Here is a 24,674-nt window from a genome sequence, read left to right as displayed (position 1 = left end):
AGCAAAGCAACAAGAAGGAAGAGCAATGGCGACACTGGATCGCCAGATACCAAGTCCGGATACCTTCCTGTGCGAGCCTTGGTCTTCCTTCGCCAGTGCGGCTAAATTACGTTTTGTTGACAGTAAGTTCGCACGTCGGTCGCGTGCTTTGTTTTTACAGACGAACTGTGGGGAAGAGCGCGTGCCAACTGTCTGTGATTGAGTTGAGCAACGAAGCTCGTGCAGGCGAAGTAACTGCACAAAAAAACAAAAAACTATTACTACGAAATGCAATATTAATAATAAGTCTATTATTTTTTTTTTCTGTTTTTTTTTTTGTGTTAATAGTCGTGCACGGGCGTCACAGTGTTGAGTTTGTATCAGTGTGCGCGTGCAGCCTCCCTGCTACCCCCCCCCCCTCTGATACCCTCTACTGCCCCAGCTGTAAGTTTGTTAGCTTTGACAGCTTCACTCGGGCTGCAGGCTGCAAGCTAATGCTAACCCGGGGGTAGCCTGTCTCGCGGAGCAGCAGCATGGCTCCTCGCATGCAAAGTTTGTTGTGCATGCTCCAGTGTTGTTGTTGTTGTTGTTGTTGTTGTTGTTGTTGTTCTAAGCGCCCTGTTGTGTTCTCCTCTGACCCAGACTCGTGCTTGGAGAACAGCGACACAGAGCTTTACTGCCTCGGTGAAGCCGCGGGGCTCAGCAGAGAAGGTAAGGGAGGAAGGAAGGAAGGAAGGGAGGAAGAGGAAGTGAGAGACACTTTGTTATTGTTTTTGTTGTGCACGCTCTGCAGCTTTCTCACTTTAAAACCAACAACAATGCGCGTCATAAATACTTTGTAGATACATAGGATAGTTGAGATATAAAGGGAGGGGGGCATTACTGTGGGTGTGTCTGAGTCACTCAGCTTTGTTTAAGTTAGTAATCTGTAACTAATGATCATTTATTCTATTAATCGGTTAATCTTTTGCCCATAAAATGCCAGCAAAAAAATGACCCGTAGTCTAAGACAAACTTTTTCATAAAAAAAGTATGCTTCCTATTTGACAGACCTACATAATCAGCAGCAGTCAATGAGAAGTGCTTGTGTATGGCTGAAAGTCCTATTTATTGTGTTAACTGTGTTGCTTTTAGGCAAGACAATAGTTATTTATATGTGTGTGTGTGTGTGTGTGTGTGTGTGTGTGTGTGTGTGTGTGTGTGTGTGTGTGTATATATTAATATTGAAGACATCCAAACTATGAAGGAACACATATGGAATTATGTGGTCAACAAACAAATGCTCAACAAACCAGAATATGTTTTATATTTTAGATTCTTCAAAGTAGTTAAAAGAGAAGGTGTGTCCAAACTTTTGACTGGTACTATATATATATATATATATATATATATATATATATATATATATACACATTACGTATGTGGAGGGAGGGGGTGTGGGGTGCCCCTAAGCAGTGTGTGGGTGTCTCCAATCCCCCCCCCCCCCTCAGGGACAGATCCTGTGGAGTTCCCTTCAACATCCCACAACGCTTATAAATACCCACAGGAGCATGTGCTGCACACTTGAGTCATCCCTGAAAAGTTTGAGCGTGCAGCAGCCCTCGTACTGACACACACACACACACACACACACACACACACACACACACACACACACACACACACACAGAGCCAAATCTCTTCTCACTCTCACTGGTCAAATACCAACACACACACACACACACACACACACACACACACACACACACACACACACACACAATCAGTCACATGCCTCATCTTCCTCTCTCTCTGAGCCAAATTGGAACGGTGTTTCCAGAATTGCTGATTCGTTGGCAACATGATACTAAAGGCCTGCTGAGAGTGATATGCAAACAGACACCGGTAAGCCTCACCAACACATAGGGAAACGCTCTATTTGTAAAAAAAAATTTGCACAGAAAGTAGCGTGATTTTACTTAGATTCATACATACTTGCCACTTCAGTGTACACGTATTTGTAGATGGTGAGGACAGGTTGACAGTAATTGCTGTGTGTGTGTGTGGGGTGTGTGTGGGGGGGCATATTGGCATCGATGTCTATTTCTCACACGTGTTCTACACACAGTGGAAATTATGATGACAACCAGCAGCACCTTTGTCGGGCCGGACTGACGGCGGCTGTCATCATCTCCCTAGAAATAGGCAGTGCTGTAATGCTTCTATTTGTATGTTTACCACTGTCTTTAGTGGGGAAACATCAGGAACATCATGTTATTGTTGTGACGCTTTAGGCGATAATGTAATATCCATATCAGCATTCTTTGAGTGTGTTCTTTCCTATATATATATATAAAATTCTGTGGAAGATTTCTCTGCAAGCACGCTTTGAGAGATCAGATGTGCTCTTTTTGTAAATGCACTGAACTGAAGCGTGCATTAAACAAAAGGGAACTTAGCACATTGTGCACACTATTGTACAACACTTTACATAAGCTGTTTTTCTCTGATGTTTGAATCCCTTCAACAGAGGCTTATGAAAAGTCTATGCAACCTAGTAGACAACATTTTTTGGGGGGTAAGTGTGCTTCTATTGTCTGCATTAAGTGTTCAAGCTGAAATGAGTCATTTTAACCTGTCAACGCTTGAATGCAGTCAAAGAAAATGATGCACACATTTCTTGTACTTCTTGTAAAAGCTATAAAGCAAGGGTGTTTTTGTAACTGTGAAAAAATTGTTATTTTACTTCTGACATTTTCTAGACTATACAACCTTCTAGTATAATATCAGAATTGGAATGTAGTCCGAACTAGAACGTGTAAAAAGTACATTAATCAGAGCTCGAATAGATATTGGAGTGGAATGATTATTAACTTGTCCTTGATGTTAATGTATTCAGCCGAGATATTCAGCCGATATTCACATTTTGTGACTATATCAGTGAAACCATTCTTACGGTTTTGTATGCGAGTTCATTTTCCAGCCTTTCTTTTAAACCAGATGATCAGATTGTTCTGACCTTGATAACAGATGTTTGAAGCTTATAGTAACAGCTTGGATAAAGTAGGTTTAAACTTTTTTTAAATGACTGCTGATCCTGATCATAAACCCAGCACATTTGTTCCGTCTCCTTGTGACATGATGTGTCTACAGTTCAGTTACTATTGTAAACAGTTTGCTTCCAATAAAAAACATCTGCCACCAATATTTGGGCTCTGATATAAAGACTTGTGATTATCTTCATACAAGATGCTAGAATCTTAAACTTTATAAATTTAACCCAGATTTGTATCATTGGCAGTTTTGTAAAGTTGGAGAGAAAAGTTGAGTTTATAGTCTGAAACATAAGCTCGCAACAAGTAGCTGTTAAGTTTGTTTACTTTATCAGACATTTTGGATTAGATCCAATAACTATCTGGGATGCCTGTTCAAGAAAAACAACTTGAGTTGAAGCTGTTGCGGTGGCCTGTTGACACGGTGATTATTCAAAAGTGGCTCCAGTGCCCAAGCTTTTCACTAGGTTGGTTGATTTTTAGTAATTTACTAAATGAAACATGTTTCTGTTTCGTTGCTAAAGTCAGCAAGATCTCCGTTTTTCAGAGCAGAGCTGAGAAACTTGCTTTTCTCTTTTTCTTCTTGTGTTCATAATCACTGCTTTCAAACCCTTTTTTGTTTACCGGTTGCTTTCCAAACTGCAGTTATCAATGGCAACTTCATTTACTTACTCTGAATGTATTCTGTGTCCAATGATTTATTGTTATTAGTAGCTCCAAACATGTTTATTCACCAGTGACTGATTGTTTTTGTAGTTCATTTTCAGTACTGTCAGTCATTTGGCAGCGTGCAGCAGTTGGCTTGAGAAAGACACACATTCAGGCCGCAGAAAAATAGACGACGCACTTAGTTTGCATTTGACTTGGCAGATGCAGAGGAAATTGCATTCTTGCTTTTATTTATTATTTCAGTACTCCCACTAAAGTCCTATGCATATTTTTGTTTCGGCTGGGCCTTTCTGCTCGCGGGACCAGAAGCGATCGCGGGAAAGACACAAACTAATCAAGGTTTTTTGAGCAGAGACCACTTGGCAGCTCGAGCTAACCTGCAGCAGTGTTTCCAGGCTCTGTGTTTCAACTGCTCACATTGCAAAAAGTTATGAACCCAATCACCTAACAACCTGTTGACTACAATGACAATATTGCTTTTCACACGCAGCCAACGCTTTTTTTTTTCTATTTGTGTATTCTTGCTCAGATCAGGCCTCTTTTTCAGTTAAGTCAAAAACAAACACTGTTTATTTGCTTATGGGGGGGGGGGGAGCCGTGTTTTGTTTTTTTTGGGTCAGCAAACATGTGAAACAGAGAGTTTTGAATTGTGGTTTTGAATCCAAGAGCATGTTTTCAAAATAACGGGCATGGAAAATTAGTAAGAGATAATCTCGTCTTCAGTATTGACGGGGGTTGAACTCGTGCAAAGCATCTTACCGCTAGCTGCTTCAGTGCAGCTACTCTGAATCCAGCTGTCGGCCTGATGAGAAAGCCACTTCCTCAGCAGCTAATAACAGTTTCTTTTAGCGCCTTGGCTTACTCTCCTGCCCCTCGTACGGATCAGTCTCTTTACCCTTTAACAGCAGTCTTCAATCAGTATTAACGTAAATCAAAAGTAAAGAAATATTCCTACCAGGGATCATGGCAACCTCAGTGTTTGTGTTTGTGTCCTTGAACTCTTCATGCGTAATGAAACCTACTCTGACCTTTTGCAGTGTACACACACACACACACACACACACACACACACACACACACACACACACACACACACACACACACAGTCACACAGCAGACACACATCCAAAGCGACTTACAGGACACACACACACACACACACACACACACACACACACACACACACACACACACACACACACAAGCATGATATCGTTGTCTACATAGCTGTAGGATATGACTTAGACCTTCAGTAACCTTCGCAGATCTGTTTCCTGCACACACACACACACACACACACACACACACACACACACACACACACACACACACACACACACACACACACACACACACACACTGATGGGCACCAAGCATGACTGGCAATCTCTTCCGACTTCCCAGATGACACAAAACTTGCCAGCAATGCAAGGTCACGACTCCATGGCGTGCACCCATACACTGTCAGACACCCACACGTTCTCCATTTTTTACACACACATCCATACGCACACCACCTCGCCTCAGTGAGTCTGGCTTAAGCCCCCGTGCTAATAAGTGCTGTGATTTCTGTCAGCAGAGCTTGTTCGGGTACATCAAGATTAGGTTCTTAAAGCTTAGCCAAAAGAGATATTGCCTATTTTCCATTAGACAAATTTGTTTTTTTCTCAATATTTTCTATTTACCAGTTTTTTGTCCAGTATCTCTTTTAACTCCAGGCACAATGTTGCTGTTTGCGAGCTCTAACGCAGGATGCTTTGAAAGGATAGTCTGTCCTTTCTGTCTGTCTCTTTTATGCCTGCCTGTTTAGTGATTGGAACACACATTACCGTCTGTGGTGAACTTCTGGTTATGATGCTCCATGTTGGTGATTAATGGTGACAGTGCCAGTGACTGACTGTCATTTTCTGAAAAGCTGCTCCCAAGCATAAATGAAAATGTTGCGCATTATGAGCTTAAAGATTTATATTTTGCTTGTGTTTATTTTCTCGATCTTCTGCTCTTTTTCTGTACACTTCTCAGTTGTGAGGATTTTTAAAATTTCTGGTTTTCAAATAAGCAATTCTTTTGGGCACATTTTCACTATTATCAAATCTTCTGTAGACAAAATGATTAATCCGGAAACCAGTCACCAGATAGATAATGAAAATAATGACGAATTGCTGCACCTAAAAGGCTGGAAGGAATTGTCTTAATGGGAGTGAGCAGTGGGTAATACATGGTTGAAAACTACCAGTAACAAGAGCTGTTCCTTCCCACAGACAGTTTACTCTGATGAACACTATATTCATGTTTGGTTTTTTTTCTTCTGAAATGTGGGCCCTTTATGTCTTTCTCAGAGATGCTTGGCTACAGAGCTCTGGAGGATGTTTGTCTTGTTGTCTGCCATGTCTGCAATCAGGTGGTCACTCCTCAGGGCATCCTCACACACTACGGTAAGACCCACACTCACACACACACACACACACAGTGACTGCACAGGGCAGAGGCACACATGATAACCTCAGGGCATAATCATACACACACACACACTACAGAACATTCATACTCATGCACACACACGCAGAGCCAGATCAACACAATCATTCATATTCATCCCTGCAGGGCTATTTGAAACAGAGTCTATCTACAACTTGTCCTCCAGTCCAAACTAAGAACTTGGTTATGCTGTCTAATACTCGGAAGGCTAATATAACTGAAAACACTAAATAATTTACAGAAAAGTTGGACCTGATGTAGCATTGTGCCTGCAAGTTTTTCTTGTTAGAAAAATAACTATATGGACAAAGCCAATTATAAGATTAAACATTAAGATAACATTCTTGTACTCCAGAAAAGAAAATGAAGATTTAACAGGCAGATGGGTTGATTTTAAAAAAAAAAAAAAAAAAAAAAAAAAAAAAAAAAATACACATCCATCTGTTAAACATCACCTTTTTGTTATTTAAGCCGTAGCACTTGATCCGGCCTCCCATTGGCCCTCCGACCTGTCGGTCTGTCTATCTGTCTATCTCTTTTTGATCGCGGCTCCACTGAGCGTGCTCGCATCAGCCCCACGAGCTGCTGCTTCCTTCTGTTGGCCGGCACGTGCACTAGCCTCAGCCGTCTGTTTGGGGCAGGGAGGGGGTGGTGGTGGACATGGTCACGCTTAATGAGCACACACACACACACACACTTTTCCCTGAGAGAAGAGAGGCCATTGGAGTTGCATGCTCACACATTTTTACTCTCTGTTTCTCAGCGGAAAGAGGTCAGTGGTAAGATGGCACACACACACACACACACACACACACACACACACACACACACACACACACACACACACACACACACACACACACACACACACAGACAGACAGACTCCTGGCAGGCGCTGTTGTTTTGTCCCTGCTTCTGCCCCCCCTCTTTGTTGGCAGCATTTTTGCTTGCTGAAACGTCCATGGGGTCGGGTAACAACAGGTCTAAAACACATTCATGCACACACAAACACACACATACACACACACACATACACACCGTCATGATAGGGATTCTCCTGAGAGCTCCCCATAAAACAAAGCTATCCTCGGGCCACAATATTCTAACAAACAAGCGTTGTGGTGGACAAGCAGGCCAAGTCACATGCTGACAGGTAGAAAAGTAGCATGTGTGAATTCATCATAATACACCTTTAAACTTGTATACATTGTAAATGTAGTGCAGTGACCTAGAAGTCAAACTGTCCAGCATTCATTCATTCTTAAACTTAGAGCATCATTCACACATCTTCTCCGTGTCATGACATGACAAATGCTCCTCCTGGCTTCTGCTGAGCGGATTGCCTCTAGGAACCGGCCCCGGCAAGATTTTCTTATGATGTTTTTCATGCATTTCCTCCCTTTGTTGCATATTCCTCATCTCACTGTAATATCCTCACAAGTATGGCATCCTGCTTGGGGTTCTGAATTAAATGTTGCAATTATTATTCACAGCAATGGCCTTGTATTTGTATGTATCCATCATGGGATCTGCTTTCATGCTTGACCGGTGCGTCGAATCAGCACTGAGGCCTTAGATATACAGAAATGCATGCAAGCCCACATACACACACACATACGCACACGCACACACACACATAGGAGGAGGAGGAGGGGGTTGGCAGTCTCGAGGGTCAGTGGCTCAGAGTTATATACGCCCAGTTTGCTGCTCAAGCTTCGCAGTGTGTGACCAAGAGAGAGAGTGGTCACAACTTAAAATAGGACCTGCGCTGGATGGATGTTTAATATTTGCCACGTCATCTGTTCAAAAAGTTGATGATAAACTGTATTTTATATGTCAAAGACTTGCTCCATCAAATGTATTTGTTTGCTTAAATGTCCTTTAGAGGAAGGCGAGCATGTATATTCTGAGCATAAGTGGCTCCAGAGGGATAAATCCCTCACACTGGCAGGGTTCGTACTGTGCTCTCTCCTATGAGCTTGTGTAGAGAAAATGTGCAAAGGAATTGTTTTTAATGTTTGTGGTGGAACCTCAAAGATTATTTTGGACTGACCAGGATGTTTTATAAAGACATTTTCCCAATGAGGATATAAGATTTCACCACTCTCTCAAGCAATGTGGGAGAATTGTTGAAACTTAGCCCTTAAAAAAGTTTTTTTAAGGGCTAGTATAATTAGAATGAAGGGTTTTTAATACCATTTTGTATTCTAGTACATTTGGGCCGTGGAGAGTTGCGATCATGTTTACTTGTATGGCAATTGCGATATGATTTGGGATATAAGTGGAATGATCGTTTTTACATAATTATTCAAAAAATATTAAAATCATTTTGTTGTGTTTTTTTTGCAGAACTCTGAACCAAACAAAGATGCTTTATTCAGTCTGTAGAATATGATATGTAGGCCAAGACATCTCACGATCATCAGCACGATAATATTTATTTTTATACACTTTTCACACTTTTTTTTTTTTTTTTTTTTTTTGAAATATTTGAAAATTGCCGTAGGCTTTATTGCGATAACATTTTGATTCATTGTTCAGCCCTCTCCCTGAGAACCATGACGAACTAGAGAATTCAAGATTTCAGATTTGTGCGTGTGTGTGTGTTCAAGATTTCAGATTTGTGCGTGTGTGTGTGTGTGTGTGTGAGAGAGTAAGTCCTGCTTTTCATGCTGTGTGTTTGGATACATCAGAACTCCATGCTGTGTTCAGATATATCGGTGTATTTCCTTCCGATTCTCTCATCTTCTACAATTTCCTCTCTCCACTCCGTCAGTCCGTCTCTTCTGCTGGTGGCCCGCTGTGTGGAAGTCGAGTGCCTGATAAAAGTGTATCCGTCTCTCTCTACTCACTACCTACTTTTCTCTGTAGTGGTGGATTAATTGAGCTCTGAGGCAGGTCATTTCACTCCTTAACAATGTGTGGGCTGTCTGTGCTTCCTAACACCGGCACTGTTAGGAAGCACAGACACTCCTGTGTCTGAGTTTGTTGTTGTGTTTTGCCCTTTAGCCACAGAAGTTCTGCTTGGTTTCGTTTGCTGACGGTGTTGCTCATTCCGCTGTTACTGTTACTCTTATTGCTGCTTGGCTGTGTGTGAACTATTAACCGAGGCGCTGGCAAATTAAAAATGCCAACTGCTGTTTTACATCACTTGAGGTTTCTTTGCGTTTTAAATTGCACGGTGTTTAGAAATGCAAAGTGCATGGCATCAAAAAAACAAATTCTAAATCATCTCAGAGGACACATTGCTCAGAAATCATTGTAATCTTTTATGATGATGATGTATTTATCTGTTTACTTTCTAGATTGCATAATAATAAATGCATAATAGTATTTATTCATGAGATCAATGGTTCACAAGCCATTACTGTTTTATTTTAGTTTTTGGCCAGCTTATGTTTGTTTTCTCGGATATGAAAACATAATATAATAGACCTAATAGTTTATATACACATTCACAATATACGTAATAGTTCATATAAATGTTTACTTGTTTTCTATGTGGGGAATTGTCATATAGTTCAAGTAAATTTACAAAAAGACATAAACATGCTGTCTTATAGATTTCCAGTAGTAATTGTAATACGAGAATCACAATGCTTTCAAAATACTGCTTTCTCATATAAACCTAGTTGCCTTTGACTCATTATATCTAGAATTGAATCTTGAGCGATGCTTTTCTAAAGTTCCTCACGTCTATCTCTCTCTGACTCTCCCTCTTCCTCCTCGCTCAATGTAAACAAACCCAGCTGAGCTCTGAGAGCCTCCGCTTCCTCATCACGCAACGGCTCCGCCCACAGGCCGAGCCAGCAGCCAATCGTCGACCAGCTGGGCTCCGAGCATTGCCATAACGACAGGCAGGCTGGCTGGAGAGCGTAGTAGTGAGGATGCCCTTGTGGTCGAGTGGCTTAGTGACCTTGCCTGGGCAGCCGTCCACGTATTGTAAATCAGTCCGGTTAGCTCCCAACTGGCTCCTTACTCACAGGATGAGCTCCGTTACAAACCAAAGTATTTCACAGTCTGTTTTATTTTTTATTTTTACGGGGGCCGGTGTTAAATTCTTTATCCTTCTTTATGTCTTAATGTAGATGCAAGTATATAACAGTATAACAGTTTTAGCTGGCCATAATTAAGTTGTTTTAATTTAAGAGTTATACATCTATCTACAGTCACCCTTTCAACACCTTTACTTTCAATCTGTGATTTAGCAGAATGACTTTATTATTTTAATAACTTTCTTTAGTGTTCGAACATTCAACATTTTTAACAAATGCTCCATTTTTATCCCCCAAAAAATAATAATCAGGGATAGGAATTCATGCACCAGAGCTTAGATAGCCGATCGAGTTGGACCCACAAAGTGACAAGTTAAGTGTATTTAAATTAGCCGAGTACACGCGTGTTTTCCTCCACCGTTGCCACAGCGCAGCTTCATTGAGCTTTACAGTTAAGCGGACTAAAATGATGTGTGAAATAACGTGTGATTCAAAGTGTGAAATTGTTACTGTTGTCGCTGCATACCTGCAAATGTGACTCTGGACTTTGATCCTGCTACTCTGAATACAGCTGCCTGGACCTCTGCTTCCACTGGCCTATTTACACACCTGTCTCACACACACTGTCTCACACACACACACACACACACACACACACACACACACACACACACACACACACACACTCACACTACACACATTCTCACATATGCTAATTATGCTCTTGCAAAGTATGCTTATATATATACAGCACGCAGAGACCTACTCACTCTGCATACAAACTACAAATAGTCTATACCTTGGGGGAAAAAAACACACATACACTTGCAGTATTTAAGTTCTCAATGTGGCGTCACATATACACACATCCACACCTGTTAGACTTATGCATGCAATGGCTAATCTCTTCAGTACACACAGACACGCTTTGCACCAACATTGTACACACACACACACACACACACACACACACACACACACACACACACACACACACACACACACACACACACACACACACACACACTCTCCCTCAGTCACCTGCAGCACACTTTCATGTGCACTCTGAACAAATACACAGGTTCAGTCAGTCTGTCTGTCCGGCCCTTATTGTTCCTACGTGCTGCTGTTAGCGGACTACTACTACTACACTCATTAACCGGGTTGTACAACATTGTCACACACACACACATGCACACACACACACACATGCACACAACACCCAGATGCTGCTTACTGAGTAAAGCATGACATCACTGCTACTTTGTAAAGGGTTTGTACACTATGGTTACCCTTTCTGAAATTATACTACAGGGGTTGTTTGCACTTAAGCATCAACCAACTAGCATCAAAGAGTGGTGAGGCTTTTGCATGGCTTTTAAAGGATAGTGGTATATTTTGGGAGTGGCACTCCTTTTGCTTTCTTGCAGAGAGTTTGATGAGAACATCAACACCACTCACATGTCTGTGCGGTATGATCAGACGCTTAGCTTAGCTTAGCTTAGTTTAGCACAAAGATAGGAAACGGAGGGAAAGAGCTAGCCTGGCTCTGTTAGAAGGTAAGACCAGTACCTCTATAGCTCATTAATTAATACATTAAATCATATTTGTGGTTTTTTCTGGGGTTTACTGACATATAGCTACACATGGTCTGTTATCAGAGCTTCAGAGTGACATTAAGTAGTACATATATACCTGAGCAGCTCTCTTTATGTGTATTTAATCATCTCTCTGCTCTCTCTCAGTTTTAGATTAGCATCTTATCAGCAGACAGGAAATTCAGCTAAGCACAAGGGCTGGTCCCTTCCCAAAACTAACAACTGCTTTTCCCCAACTTATCTATCTATCTATCGGCTTAATCTTGCTAGACTTTGCAGATGTTGGTTATTTACCACCTGAATAAGCTTGTTAGATGAGAATAACTTGGTTCTGAAATAGGAACATAATGACATTACACCTCGTTTTTAGAGTTAAATGTTACACATCATTTGAAATACCACTTCAGAACACAGTGTTACTGTGTGTACAGTGTGTTCTTGCCTCCTCTTTTCTCTGTTGTTTTTTTTTCATGACATGTTCACCCCCTCTGTTTTCATTCAGGTAGCCGGGGTGTAGTTTCCCTGTGAGGCAGTCAGAGAGAGACAGACAGTCCTGGACCACACACCCCCTCTCCTTCCCTCCCCACCCTCCTCTCACAAAGACATGCATAGCAAAAACCGTAAGTGTGAGCTCCTCTCCTCTCCTACATCCCCCTCCCCGCCTTACAGCCGTGTTATTTACTCCCCTCTCTTTTTTTTTTCTGTGTCTCAGCATCCTACAATTGTGTATTCTAAACAGATCTGGGTCAAATGTATTTATAATCGTTGGCTCTTGTTTGAACTGCACATAATAACACACTGGCGGAGGTAATCAGACAAGGACACTTCAGATGGTGTCAGGCATGTTGCTAATTACAGAAATGACTCTAAATTGATTTGTAGATGCTTCATTTCTTTGTGGAAAGGTTCTGGCACAGATTTGTCTCTCCTGTGTTACAACACGGCCATCTGGCACCTAAGCAGGGTAGAGAGAAAGGGAAAAAAAGTTGGTGTAAATGCTGCACTACACCACAATCAGTACTTGCCTGGTGCTAATTGGATGCAAATCAGATACAAAAAAAGAAAAAGTACCCAGATACAAAAAGTACCCACTAGGAATGCATGGTCTTGATAGTAGGAGTATGTCTTTAGATCCCACACATCCATGTGACCTCACACACTTTGTCTCTGTCTTGACTTGTTCCAGAGAAGCGACACGGCTCCCCTGCTCCCTCCAGGAGCCTCCTGGTCCCCATGAAGCCAAAAGCACCTGCAGTGGCCCCCGCTGTGGCTCCCAGTCCTCGGGACACGCTGGCTTTCAGGATCCCCAAAGATTACCCTCACTCACGCTTCAGTAAGGCACCACTTGCGGTCTACCCACCAAAGGGGGCCCGGAACAAGACGTGGTGGGCACAAATTTGTTTTTTACACAAACATTTTTTAGTAGCTGTCGGAGTTTCATAAATGCAGATTTTGCTGATTCTAAAACATTGAGTCATACGGTGCTTTAACTACACCCTTCCCCCTCTGCAGTGTGTCCCTTCCTGTCGTGAGCCTGGAGAAGATGCCCTGCCTCAGCCACGCCGACTCTGCATCACATGTGCGCCTCACCACCACCTCCGCCTCTCCCTCCTCCCTCAAACCTTCGTCTCTCACTCCCCCGGCCTCCCAACGGTCCGGCGAGAAGCTCACGAACGGTCGTGGCACCAGCGGGCCGTCCACACCGCGCTCCACCACCTCTCCATCCTCTCTGGACAGGCGGCCCAGTCCGTCTCGCTCTCCGCTCGACAGGCGGCTGTTGTCGACACCTTCTCCTTCCACGCTGGACCGGAAACCCTCCCCGTCTCCTTCCCCTTCGCACCGATCTGGAGCTCTGCCGCCGTCGTTGTCGTCGTCGCCATTGGAGAAGAAGCAACAAAACGGGACTAAGACTTCCTCCAGGACGCAGAGAAGACTCTCAGGTCAGCCTCTAAGATTGCTTTCTGAATTGATCCAGGTGAAATCCGTGTGCGTGCATGCATCGTGTTTCACAGTGACACTTGTTTTATCATCAGAGCGCCACAGTTCATGCAGATTCCCGACTAATGGGTGCAGTTGGAGTCTAAATGTGGTTAAAAAGCATGTTTTCTTTTAACAATTGCCAAAACTACACCATTTGTCATAGCCAGAAGCTGTCAAAACGGTCATCATTGTAAGATTTTCATCTTTCCGACACATGGCGACGATGATTCAGTCAGAAAAAACAGTAGGAACCAACAGTCAATGACAAACATTCCGTCAAACTTTGACTGAACTGAAGGCTGAGCACATAGCATTTAGGTGAGGACAGGAGAGGCTGTAAGTACAGGTGAATAGTTCAACATGTAAAGTACATGGAGCCTCATTTTTGTAACGCTGGTGGCAATTGCAAACATGTTGCATATATAGATTAAAATAAATTATCTAAGAAGAACTTTTATTTCATCTTTTTAATGATTTATGGCATGGTAACTGTGTAATACTGCACAAAATAATTTTTTAGTTCTCTCTTCTTCTAGTAATGATTCTGCTATTTCCACAGAGGTGCATTACTTATATATTGCAGTATAATTCAAGGCCACAGACAGTAAAATGTGACAAGAGCAAAAAAAAAAAACACCCCGAAACTGCTTGGGGTTCAGACGGTTTAATAGTTAAATATGTTTTCCTGTCTGCATAGTCATGGCTGGGTTTTCATATTGATTCATCCACCTCTAAGTCTCAAAACTGATTCTGTCACTTTTTTAGGCTACAAACATTCCTGTGATATTTGGCTGCAGACAGCGGTGGGGTTAGACTGTGTGTTTTTGGGAAGGGTGACGCCTCCCTAAAAGCTTTCTTTCCCACTCTAACTTTTTTCTTTTTTTAAATAAACATTGATGCTTACAAGTTCACCTAGTGGTCATCTCAATGTAAGACAGTTAAAAACGCGTATAATAATAACAACGTTAAAAGGTTTAGATGGATACTTCTGGGTATTGTCAATACTCTATCCAGCTTTTCAACTCCTTCCCTCTCCCTCTCTCTTCGTTTATCTGTCTCGCTGAGCTCCGCGCCTCTGATTTACACCCTCTAATTCACCAGCTCCCACTGCCAAAAAGCTGCTTGTCTTCTTGAGAGATTTCCCCCACCTCCTGTGTCTCTATATTTTTTCATCCTCTCACTCTCCACCTCCTGCCTCGACCTCCTCGTGCCTCTCTTGCACACACATGGTCTGGCCTCATATTTCGTTCTTCTTTCGCCCACTCCAGTTTCCTCCCTCTCGGTTGGTGTTTTCTCTCTGTTCATCATCGTCTTGCTCTTGCTCTTCTGCTTTTTTTTGTGTTTTTTGGTTTCCTTTTTTTCTCATTAGTGTCTTCATTCGGTCTGTGTTCACACCACCTATCTTCCTTTTCTTTCTCTCTCTCTCTCTCTCTCTCAACTTCCTCTTTAAGGTTGTGTGAACTTCGAGTGATCATGTGAGTTTGTGTATTTCTGAGAGTGCTCGTATGTTGCTGCTGGGCATTTGTGTGTTTGTCGGTCTACCTGTATGCCTCGGATCTGCCTGACACCGCACAGAAAGATTACAGGGATTATAGCTGAGGCCAACACTAGATTACAGCCCTCTGACAGTAACACTATTTAAGATAACCTGCTGACTGGAGGTCGTTGTTGGACTGCTAGTTCGTGCTGGGCAACAAAGGTCTCTGTGTTTCTGTAGTTTTGCATTAAATGTCTTCCCCATTTGATCCAGGATGTAAAACATTTGTCGTACTTACAGAGTGGTATTGACAAGTTCATTTAGAAGTTGTCAAGTATGTAAAAATCTAATTAATTTTGTTTGATAACTTTTATTTTTGTATTTCTGATCATTGATCTTGATACTTTTTACTGATTTGTAATCAGTGCTGTTGCTGCGATGTAAGAACCTGGCAGCTTGTTTACAACTTGAGTCCATTATAGCATTCAAACATTACTAATCAACAAGTTTAAAACAATTATCTGGTTTAACCATATTATCTAAAACCCCTTATTGATAAAAAAAAAATTGCCCAAAAAGTCACTTGTAAACATTTGGCAAAGCTACTTCCTCAACTCTCACCTACCTTTAAAAACCACAGTGCACAGTTTTAATACAGAGTTTATGAAAGATAATATGGTTAAACTTAGTATTTATCTAAAATGTATGCTATCATTATGATCACTCTTGTTTCTGCCTTATTTGATGTTAGGGACAGAACAGGTAAAAGATGGAGATGTTTTTTCTCCCCCCCCCAAATGAAAAAAAAAAAGGTATAAAGTGAGTGGACAATATGATATTAACAAATACCATTGCTCCTAGTAAGAAGCTGACCGAGATTGTAAGTTCATTGTAAGAATGTTCCATATATAAAGTCAGCTATTTCTAAACACCTGAGGATTCTATAAACATTTTTGACAGAAGAGCAGATCTTTCCGATGGACATCACAGACTTTGGTTGCAAACTGACACAGTCCTAAAAAATGTAATTGCTGCATTTTGTCATCAAAATATATTTGCTGTTCATTAAAGCCGGAGAGAGTTTTCCCGGGCCGTCAGTCACCGCTGACTCTTGTCCCGCTGCCAGTTCGTCCTGTCAGGAATGATTTGTTACAGCTTTGGGGGATATTTACAGTTTAGCCTTTTGAAAACTGGAAACACTGCTAATAATGTAACACCGAACAGTACTATCAGACTACACGAGCCTTAGACTACAGCTGAATGTCTGAACGAACAAAGGAATATGTGAATAGAGAAATGTCAGGGAGTGAAATGCTTTCTGTAAAAAAAGACAAATTAATGCACTGGGAATATGATTTGTTACTTAAAAGAGGGAGGGAAGAAATGACAAAATGATGGCCTTCAGTACCCGTCTAATGTGTGTATGGTTTTTACAGGGAGAGTCTTTGATCCTAACAAGCACTGTGGAGTCCAGGACCCTGAAACTAAGCGACCCTGCACGAGGTCTCTCACCTGCAAGGTAACGCACACACACACACACACACACACACACACACACACACACACACACACACACACACACACACACACACACACACACACACACACACACACACTATCACTCACACTCTCCACCTGTGTGTCATTTCTGTGGAGGAAATAATAAGTCTGTGCTTCCTGTCTGAGGCCGTCTGACCAGGAAAGCAGCTTTGTTTGTTTATCAGAGTCATAATACAGAAGGGTTCCCTGTCATCAGCACTGTAGTGACTCCAGCCCACAGCTCTGACCCCGTCTGCTGCTCGCCTGTCTCCCTCTTTTTTCTCAGTCAATGCAAGGTATCAGTGAGGTATTATAGGGCCCACTCTTCCTTTAAATGAGGTAATTATAGATGTTGGATGAGGCCGCAACATCTTTCGGTAGTAAAACTCTGTTTTACTGCCCTTTAATTACTTGTAGCAAGCATTACTAATCACTGCAAACTGGTTATTAAGTAATTACAGCTGTAGCAGGCTCGTGTGTTGATATTGTTTAGAGTGGCTGGGAGTGATTGTGTTTTCACTATTTTTGGGTTGTTTTTCAATGTTGATGTCTTCATTAATACTGGCAGTCTCAATGACAACCACGATATAATCAGAGATGCCCTCCAAGAGTATGTTTATTTATTCATCTATGTATCTTCCTATTTCTCATTCTATCTTCTTTTGATTAGAATGTTTTTATCCCTTTTATCCTTATTTCTTTCTATTGAAAACCCATCCACTGACAAACACACACACACACACACACACACACACACACACACACACACACACACACACACACACACACACACACTCACACACACTCAGACATCTAAACACTGTTTTTTTGTCGTTGTTGTTGCTGCCCCTTTTGTTGCTTACTATTTTTTTCGGCTAATATGAGTCTAGTTCTCCGGCTTGTCTTGTGCTGTATCGTATGTTTTATATGGTTAATTGTATGCAAGAAAAATTAAGAAAAAGAGAACCACAATATTAAGAAAAGCACCCTGTTTCCCAAAAGCATCTCAAGTTTGAGATGTCTGTAAAAATCCATCCTATGCACTTTCTTAAGCCTCAGATAAGATAATGTAACTTAAAATGCTTTCATAATGATTGTAGATTAAGGAGCACTTCCTACCGCCTCACATCCTGAACCTGTAAGAGGAACCAAAAACTACACGTTTCACTGACTTTCATGACCGCTGATGTTCTCTGTTAAGTGATAGTTTATGTGAAGTTAGTTATGACTTTTAAATCAGGAAAAATGAAAACGTACACATTCATAGAGTCAAATTAATTGTAAACTGATTTTGTGTAATCGTTCTTCCCGGTTTTGTTGTCATCGTCCTTATTCATAACGTAACGTCTTCCTTGAGCAGCAGCTTATTCAATCAATATTTGTGATTCTGTATATCAATGAGTATATAAGATGCATCTGTCAGGCCTTAAAGCATTTGAAGAGGCCTCCACCTTATACTGTACTCACATCTTCTCCTTTAGTGAGTACAGGAAACATATTTCCTTCCAAAAGCCTCACTACCTGTTTCAAACCAGTATTTAATCAGCCTCACACGTACACATTTTAGAGGACTGTTGGAAAATCAAATGTTTGATAGCTGGTTCCCTTCCAAAGTAATTGGACGGGTAGACAGGCTCACCATGCACCGGCAATATTTACCCGCGTTAGTCTGGTGTGACGTGGGCAGCAGCATGGTGCAGCGATTATGGAAACGTTCCTGAAACCAGAGAGCCATGATTGAAGCCCCTGGGAGTGCAACCATCAGCCCTGCTGAATTAGCTCCACTCTGCTGAAATTCTCCACATATCAATACTTTTTTTTATATAAGTCTTTCTGGAAATAACCATTTTAGTGTTTTTTTTCTGACTGCCACAGACTCACTCCTTAACCCACCGCCGAGCCGTCTCCGGCCGAAGGATGCATTTCGACGTCCTCCTGGCCGAACACAAGGGGCGGGCGAAGGTCAACGAGGGAGCGAAGGAGAAGGAGAAGGAGAAGGAGAAAGGGGACGGATCGCAGGGAGGGAAGGAAGGCATCAGCAGCCAGAGCATCACGCCACAACAGACCTCATGTCCCAACAAGCCTCACTGTCCAAATGGACGACCTCTGTCCACGCTGAAGCTAAGGCTGGCGAATGCACACATACCCAGGTAGGACAGAGAACACCCGCACACACTGTATTCAGTGTGTGTGTGTGTGTGTGTGTGTGTGTGTGTGTGTGTGTGTGTGTGTGTGTGTGTGTGTATGAGAGCAAAGAAAAACACACACATTTGAGTCTGAAGTAGTTGAATAACCTGACCATGCAGGCTGCCAAAGGTTTGCTGAGATCTGTGTCCAATCAGGTTATGTTCTGTCAGTCATGTGATCCATGTGTCTGATCTTACCAGCATATGAGGAGAAGAAGTAACCTTGGTACAAAACTGTGAATCCTCATAAATCCATACATAAATGTTTTCAAAGTAAACTATTTCATTGCTCTAGATTTTAAGGCATTTATACACCAATGTTGTCAGCATAATTTCACATTAAGGCACTTATTTGCTTATAAGATTCAATATATTACAACATTTATTTGCTTCCTTATATGGTGTCTTTTTTGTCGCCTTTTCAGGAAAATATTTCTTAACATTAAGTCAAACAATTGACTAGTTTTCCAACTGGTTTTGCATTTATTTTTACTTATATATATTTATATATTTTATTTAAGCCAAGTTTTTTTTTTTAAGTTCAAGCTGTCATTTTTTATTTTATTTTTTTATCTTATTTTTTAAGGAAACACTCTCCAAACAAAAGTCTCTTCTCTTTTTTTATTGATCAAGCATTATTTAAATGGACTTATCTATTTTGGATACCTTTGCACGCAATGTACCCAATTATTTATTACATTTACTTTGTTCAACAATTTATCTTTACTCATACTTAAATATGACTTTTAACACTTTTTCCCACCACTGGAGTTTAACTGTTCTGGGCCCGCACAGATGCATGGGAAATCCTTGTCTGTTCATGTTTTTCCCACTAGGGGATGCTGTAAACAACGAATGGAGAAACAAAAGTTCATGAATGGCAAGTCTGCCCTCATGAAAGTCTTACTCGAAACTAATTTCCCTCTTACTATTTAGAAGATGTTCCTCTTTTTGAAAAAGAAAGTAATTTGGGCTTTTGTCACTGTAGCAAACACGGAGACAGTGATTGCGGTGTTGGTGCAGAAATCACATTTGTTTTCTGTCATTCTGTATCATTTCCTTTTGTTGTCTTCATTCTCCTTCCTTCTCTACGCTTTCTCTTAATCTTGATTTATTTCCCTTTTCTTTCTTCTCACCCTGTCACTCTTCTTTTCTTTTTCCTTTCCATCTTCCTTCTCTTCCATATTACTTTTCTATTTTCTCTTTAATTTTCTCTCTGTTTTCCATTCCGTCCCTTCTCTCTTGCAATCTCTTCATTGCTTCGACATCCCATCGAATTCTCTCCCCCGTCCGCTTCTCCTCATTTCCATTTGCCTCTGTCTCCCCCTCCATTTCATTGCTCCCCTCACCTCTCTTTTCCAGGGTTCCAGGCTCCACCACCTGCACCTCCGGTCCTCTGCCCCCAGCACCTGCCCCCAACCCAGAGCCCTCCCCCCACAGTTTGGGGGCATCAGCAGGAGACGGCGGTCGACTTTCCAGCGACGAGGGAGACGCAGAGACTCCAGAGGACACCGACAGACCTGCCATTCACTACTCTAACAGCCACCCACAGCCTTTTGGGGTAACTAGTTTGAGGAAATATCTCCCTTTTTTTTTTTTTTTTTTTTTACCTGGTCTGCCTTTAGATGCCATTTAAAATAATTAGTTTTGTCAGTGTTCAGACACTTTCAATACAAAAAAAAGAGGAGAGAAGCTGTTGTTCAAGACCAAAGAGGTGATCACAGGAAGGACATCCTTTTCCAGTCTTAACTATATTGCACATTACAGTGTATATTTTCTCCATTTTGGTATTTTTCGCCATCTGCTTTTTCGTGGTCATCTGTTCTTTCCCATGAATCTCTCTGTTTCTTTTGATGCCTCTTCCACTCCACATCCTGCTCTGTCAACCAACCTCTTGCTTCCTTCCTCTTTCTCTCGCTGTCCTTCGTTATAGTTTGTCTCTTCATCTTTACATTCGTCCATTCTCTTCATTCGTCAGTTTTTCTCATGTGCCTTCTCCTCTCTTACATCAACATCCTGACCTCCCAATCCCCTTCACCCTCCCTCTTCTTTCTCCTTCCAGTTTTGCGTATTCAGAAGCAGGCTGATGGGACGGGGTCACTACGTGTTCGACAGGCGATGGGACCGGATGAGGCTGGCGCTCCAGAACATGGTGGAGAAACACCTTAACGCACAGATGTGGAGGTGGGTGTGAAAGAACCTAAACTCTGTTTTTCTTTGATCAGGTAGAGCTTTTTTTACATAAAAGTCAGTGTGTAAGTTTACTAAACACAAATGGGATTTATTTCCCAGCTACTGTTTATACACGGGTATAACTGTGATACGATTTCACCAGATGTAATGTAACTGAACAGGTGTGAATAGAAAATGTGTAGGCAGGAAGTGTTTTTGACTGTCACGTGTAAATGTCATCAAACAAGAAGCCAGTTAATTTAAAAAAAAAAAAAAAAAAAAAAAGATGATGGGTAGCAGAGAGAACAACACACATATTGAAAAAAGACAAAAGGATGAAAGGTCTGCATACGTGTGTTGATTAAAGGGAATTTGTGCCCAATTTCAACCGGCTTTGAATCATTTCAATGTGGGTAGAATGTGTGAGGAATCATAAAAAAATAAAAAAAATCATATAGATAAAATAACAGTGAGAAGCAACTGTAGCTAATATTTAAAAGATGCAATAAAAACATATTTAATTTCCAATTGAATGTAAACACAGAAGACCATTGTTCAGTAAAACACAACATATTGATCAGTACTTCAGGTTTAGTACTCTGAATCTATATTGACAATGAAGCAACTGAATTGATGCATTTCTCATCTTCTAAAATATCCTCCTCCTGTTTTAGGAAGGTGCCTCTGGCCGCTGAGAGCCTCCTCTCCCTCTCCTCCTCTGGTACCTCCCCCGTCGCTTCACAACAGGCCCCCTCTCCCTCCTCCGTCACTTCTCCTCTCCTCTCGTCCCCCTCCAACTCCCTCTCCTACCCCGCTGCGTTCCCTAAGTCCGCATCCATGCCGGGGACGTTCAGCATTCGAGACGCTCCGCAGCCCGTCGCCCCGGTCTCCGCGCTGGGTAAAGCCCGTAACGGCACGCTTAAAGCCAGCCGCCCATCCAAAGACACGGAGGACTCTGCGGTGGCATCTCAGAGGAGAAAAAACTCTTCCCACCCTTCCTCCTCGTCCTTCTCTCCTTCTTCCTTGTTTCCGACCGTGGATACTGTTAGGAGGAACGGCAGCGTTTGTCATCCAACGTTACAAGGTTCGCCGGCCACAGCAGCAAACCCAGCGAGGAAAAAGGGCGGAGCTAGTGGGCTCTGGAGCGGCGGAGAGGACTGGTTGTCCAGAGCTGACAGGTCTCAGAGTCACAACTCGCAGAACAGGTGGGTGCAGGGCTGTTTTTTTTTTAAAGTTTAGACAGTCATAGAAATGTGTTTGATCAGCCCCAGATCTTTAAAAGTCAGGACTACAAACAACACAACGCAGGCTCAGCTCGACACAATATATTAGAGATGGTGTAGAGAAACACATGAGCGGGTGATTTATTAAACGGAGAGCGGTGTGTAAACGGAGAGGACAGTGCCAGCAGTGCAAAGGATGTGATGAGAGATGTTTATCTTTCTTCTAAAATATACAGCACTGTAAAATCTGCTGTGATGGTTTTATAGCAGTCCAAATAGATCATTCCAAACAGTGAAAGTTGTGCTGGAGCTCACTATATATCATTAACGGCAATTTCCATCCTCCTCCTGCTCTCCAGTCGCGAACTTGGCATGACCGGCATACCCTACTCACCAAGCAGGGAGCCCGCCTCGGCCCCCCATCAGCCCCTGGCCTCCCCCTCCGGACCCTTGGCTTACGGGGGAGGAGCAGAGGGGAGGAAGAGGAGGAGTCCCAGCTCCTACAGAGGGAAGGCCAGCAAGCTGAGCAGGCCGGGCGGGTTGGAGAGCCTCTTTGGGAACGGGAGCGACACCGTGGGAATACTGGCTTCGGGGCCCGAGTCCCCAAGACAGGTAGGTGTTCCATAGAAAAGACTTTAAACTCATTTTCATTCTGACAAAAAAAAAAAAAAATGACATTCACACTTAGCTCAAAGCACCGCAGTGCCTCAGAACGGCCCCGCTGAAATGAAGAAATGTCAGCTTTATATATAGCCACATGAGATTCTAGAATGACAACTCGAGGTCTCTGACGTCTGTTTTCATCACACCGCGGGACAAATGTAAGAGAAAGTTGAGACGGTGTGTTTTGTTATCGGCATCCTAAACCTAATTCAGCTGTAGATCGGATGGCCCAAATGTGAATTTGAAGCTTCACTGAGCTGATCTGATTGACCGCCTACCTCAAAGACGAATGATCTGTTATTTTGCACATTTTCAGTAAAACATTTCTTGAATCTGAATTTATTTGTTGAGTGATTGCTTTATGTTGTCTCAGGTTATATAGGATGCCAAGTCTAAGCCAAAACAGGTGACACATTTGGAAACATAAACATAAATGAGGTTGTTTATAGCACAAGAACACCTAATGGAATGTGATGAAGAAGTAAAATAACATGTTCAAAGGCATGTGGAAATTGTTTGCTGAGTTTTACATATTTTTGTGAGTTGTTAGAAGTTGCATGACACACAGAAAATAATAACGATAAATGAAAACCAGCTCATAAATCTCTTGTCTTTTTTTCTCCCCGCAGACCAAGTTGCATCATTGACAGAAACCTGTTCCATGGACACAGAATGTTGTGCAGCTGTGCGGACCACCACCGTTTGTGACCTTTGACCTCACCACTCTTCCACTGACAGCACCAATCAGACTGCGTCATCTCGGCCCGTGTCACCCCTACTTATCCAATGATGGTTCGGTCCAGCCGTTGTGACACTGGGGCTCTGGAGTCTTTGCACCCACACCACCCCCCCCCAGTCAGTTGGCAGTTACTTCCACTCTCCACTGTGTAACTATGGAAAGCTGTGATGGAAAGCTGCCGCGCATCACTGTGGTCTCGTTTTTTTTTCGTTTTTTTCAGAACAAAGACATTGGAATATAAAAACTTGTCTTATGAAAAGGGAATTTGCCTCACATTCTTAATAATACCACCACTGTACAATTTTTGGGGAAAAACTGTTTTGAAAACTGGTTGCTCTGAGCATTTTCCTGGTTGCTGTGTCTGGTCAGCTGACAAAAAAAAGATTGTTTTTGGGAATTAGTTGGTTGAAGGACCTGCTGATACGACTACTGTAGGACTCATCTATACCACCTCAAAGTCATTCTCTTGATTTTTATCTTTCCCTCAAAGATGGAAGAGATGAGCAGCTTTATTCTGGTTTTGTCAACATCTCTACAAATCTTTTTTTATTTTATTTATCCCCCTCTCTCTCTCCCCGGCACACCTGTGTTCAAAGTGCACTTACTGCCCTCTCCTCCTTCTTTACTGACTCCTGATCAGTCTCCAGCAGTGCCACACAAGGACCTGTTCACACAAGGGAAGAAAAAACAAAAAAACATTTGTGTTACCAACGATGCCGCGTCAATGCATTGTATTTCAATATAGGAAAGAAAACGGATTTTATTGGAAGATTGTTTTTTGTTCTTGTTTTAAATGTTGCAAGAAACAGGCGGACCCTCTCCTGTCTGTGTGTCAGGACTTGCATCCAAAAAAGGAGTGATTGCTACGGTGTTGGATCTTTTTTTTTTTTTTGTACAATAATTTATCGTTCTTAAATGATGTTTGTTTTCTAACTGACCCGCGG

General features: G+C 42.1%; 1 protein-coding gene across 3 annotated transcripts; it reads left to right on the top strand.

The window, feature by feature from the left end:
• The first annotated feature begins 8 nt into the window (after positions 1 to 8).
• On the top strand, positions 9 to 23,821 carry atxn7l1 (ataxin 7-like 1). 3 transcript variants are annotated; one of them, XM_054624801.1, is made up of 13 exons: positions 9 to 122; positions 622 to 690; positions 6,020 to 6,115; positions 12,254 to 12,371; positions 12,938 to 13,136; positions 13,264 to 13,691; positions 16,645 to 16,727; positions 18,623 to 18,897; positions 20,296 to 20,494; positions 20,996 to 21,117; positions 21,780 to 22,310; positions 22,688 to 22,940; positions 23,621 to 23,821. In XM_054624801.1, exons 4-13 carry the CDS (start codon positions 12,356 to 12,358, stop codon positions 23,636 to 23,638), a joined length of 2,124 nt encoding a protein of 707 aa, XP_054480776.1. In that variant the 5' UTR covers positions 9 to 122; positions 622 to 690; positions 6,020 to 6,115; positions 12,254 to 12,355; the 3' UTR covers positions 23,639 to 23,821. The 3 variants fall into 3 exon arrangements, with proteins under 3 accessions (XP_054480776.1, XP_054480778.1, XP_054480777.1); XM_054624803.1 differs by lacking the exon at positions 12,254 to 12,371; XM_054624802.1 differs by lacking the exons at positions 9 to 122; positions 622 to 690 and having other exon boundaries at positions 5,900 to 6,115.
• Positions 23,822 to 24,674: the final 853 nt, after the last annotated feature.

The sequence above is a fragment of the Anoplopoma fimbria genome, chromosome 23, assembly GCF_027596085.1.
Source record: "Anoplopoma fimbria isolate UVic2021 breed Golden Eagle Sablefish chromosome 23, Afim_UVic_2022, whole genome shotgun sequence".
In the NCBI taxonomy this organism is placed as follows: domain Eukaryota; kingdom Metazoa; phylum Chordata; class Actinopteri; order Perciformes; family Anoplopomatidae; genus Anoplopoma; species Anoplopoma fimbria.
This window is presented reverse-complemented; position numbering and strand designations above follow the sequence as displayed.